At 40.7% G+C, this 2500-nt stretch overlaps 1 protein-coding gene across 1 annotated transcript in view; it reads left to right on the top strand.

Moving 5' to 3' along the window:
• Positions 1–2500, top strand: part of LOC149116873 (acid-sensing ion channel 1-like) — a 16057-nt gene that overhangs the window by 6300 nt on the left and 7257 nt on the right. Inside the window, exon 2 of the mRNA XM_089282533.1 lies at positions 1306–2248. Coding sequence (XP_089138659.1) covers positions 1334–2248 — 915 coding nt within the window. The 5' untranslated portion in view covers positions 1306–1333. The remainder of the gene's footprint in view (positions 1–1305; positions 2249–2500) is intronic.

The following is a 2500-nucleotide window of genomic DNA, read 5'->3' as shown; positions in this document are numbered from 1 at the left end:
AGCACATGATAAGGCTAGGACAAATATCTATCGTTGCGAAACTCAATATAAAAACGTCACAGTCTGGAGTTAAGATAAATCCAGGCGGTTCGATTCTTCGGTCGGTGTAGCGGATCTCAAAAAGTGAGAATCGAACCGCTCCGCTATTCCGCTAAACCGATGTGCAATATAATTACAATGAATAAATTTCACAAATATATTTGTACCTCTTGAGTTGATACATGTGACAGACTAAATAGCTTCCGGTGCGAAACTGAGAGATTCTCGCTCACTTTTCAGTACAGATTAACGCGATTAAACATTCGCCATTTTAAGGATTCCCGCTTTTAAAGAACCCCGTGTTAAAGATTCCCGCTTTTGAAGATTCCCCACTTTAAAGATTCCCGCTTTTAAAGATTCCCCATTTTAAAGATTCCCCATTTTAAAGATTCCCCATTTTAAAGATTCCCGCTTTTAAAGATTATTCATTTTAAAGATTCCCGCTTTTAAAGATTCCCCGTTTTAAAGATTCCCGCTTTTAAAGATTCCCCATTTTGAGGATTCCCGCTTTTAAAGATTCCCGCTTTTAAAGATTCCCGCTTTTAAAGATTCCCCATTTTAAAGATTCCCGCTGTTAAAGATTCCCTGTTCCCCGTTCCCCGTTCCCCGTTTCCCGTTTCCCGTTTCCCGTTCCCCGTTCCCCGTTTCCCGTTCCCCGTTCCCCGTTCCCCGTTCCCCGTTCCCCGTTCCCCGTTCCCCGTTCCCCGTTCCCCGTTCCCCGTTCCCCGTTCCCCGTTCCCCGTTCCTCATTTTCATTTTCATTTCCATTTCCAGTTCCATTCCCCGATTCCCCGTTCCCTGTTTTAAAGATAGCCGGTTTGTTATAATGATGTTTCTTGTTGATAAACACTGACGTCATTTTCGATCACTTGCACCAAACCACTCTTGCGTGGCCTTTTTGTGGTTGGCAAAAGAGCATCCTAGTGGATGAAATAAAGATAAAAATACAATAAGATAATCGATCCGAATGGAAAGGTTACCTCAAAATTTGTGTTGTGGCCAAGATTCAGAATGAAATCTTGCATAGAGACGAAGTGACCGTTGACTAAAGAACACTCACATTCCAGATAGTTCTCTTGGTATCCTTACGTTTTGCCAACCACGATACCACCATGCGAGATCTTTACGGGGCTCGTGCCATCATTGCTATATCGTTGTTCCAGTTCGACGTTCAAACGAAAAGACGTCCTAGGTTACGTACGTTTTATATTCAGCATATTTTCTTTTTAAAAGTTATAATTTAATGTTGAACGAAAACTTCAACAGGGCATATTTATCCACGTACAAGAAGATTATGGAGAACAGCCAGAGGGCCAGTGAGAACACATCATACAATGCAACGGAGACAAAGTGGCAGGAATTTCTGGAAAACACCACTCTACACGGCGCACGAAATGTTACATCCTCGAGGAGAAAATTGACCCGGATTACTTGGTTGATCTTTTTGCTCACAGCTGGAGCTTTTTATTTCATGACTGTCTACAACGCATTTGGCAAATACTTCTTCAAGCATCCTATTACTACCGCGATAACCATGACCTACAACACGAAGATTGATTTCCCAGCAGTGACCATTTGTCCAAACAATCTATTAAGCAAAGCCAAAGTTATGATGAGAGACGAACATCCCGCTTTCACAGCACAAAGATTAAATCTGAGTGTGTGTGCGGCAACAAGAACTATTCGTGAGAGGAAGATGAACAACTTGACTTGCGGCCTGGCAATGATTTGCTGCTGTGTATATACGAAATATACGATAAGCGTGGGTTATCTTGACAACTGTACTGAAGAGCGAAGAAGAGATTTACGTAAAGCTTTAAACCAATCAGGTGTTGATTTTAATAGGGAAGATTTCATTCTGCGCTACAGTCAAGACATGACTGATTTCATTTATTTCCGTTTCGGGTGCACCTTTGGCTTCAAATCGAACTGCAATGCCTCCGATTTTAAACCAAAACTAGCAGAAACTGGCTTATGCTTCACATTTAACTCCGGAGAAGACGACGCGGTGGTCAGAAATCTCACCAGGTCGGGACTAAACGGTGGACTAAATATGATGCTTAATGCAAATTATACCGATCAAACGATTGGAAAGTTTTCTCGGGGAATCAGAGTATTGATTCATAAACAAGGCGAATACTTTGATGACTGGAATGGAATTGGTGTATCACCAGGAACACATGCTGCAATTTTAGTCTCCGAAGAGAGGGTAAGTGGTAATTGTGATTGCGATTGTGATTACGATTATGTTTATGATTATGTTTATGATTATTGAGGTGGCTCACAACGGTTTCTAGAATAACTCTTTTTCGGTCGATGCCTTAATAATGGTATCAAATGAATGGCCAATCATATGCATTGGTCATTGTGCTCATAACTCAAAAAGAGTATACGGTGACTCACATTTTTATTATTTTTAATTTTTAACATGCTAAAATACAATTTTTTTTCAAATTCAAAA

Source organism: Orbicella faveolata, unplaced genomic scaffold, assembly GCF_042242905.1.
Source record: "Orbicella faveolata isolate gen_17 unplaced genomic scaffold, um_ofav_v1 contig_12, whole genome shotgun sequence".
NCBI classification, from domain to species: domain Eukaryota; kingdom Metazoa; phylum Cnidaria; class Anthozoa; order Scleractinia; family Merulinidae; genus Orbicella; species Orbicella faveolata.
This window is presented reverse-complemented; position numbering and strand designations above follow the sequence as displayed.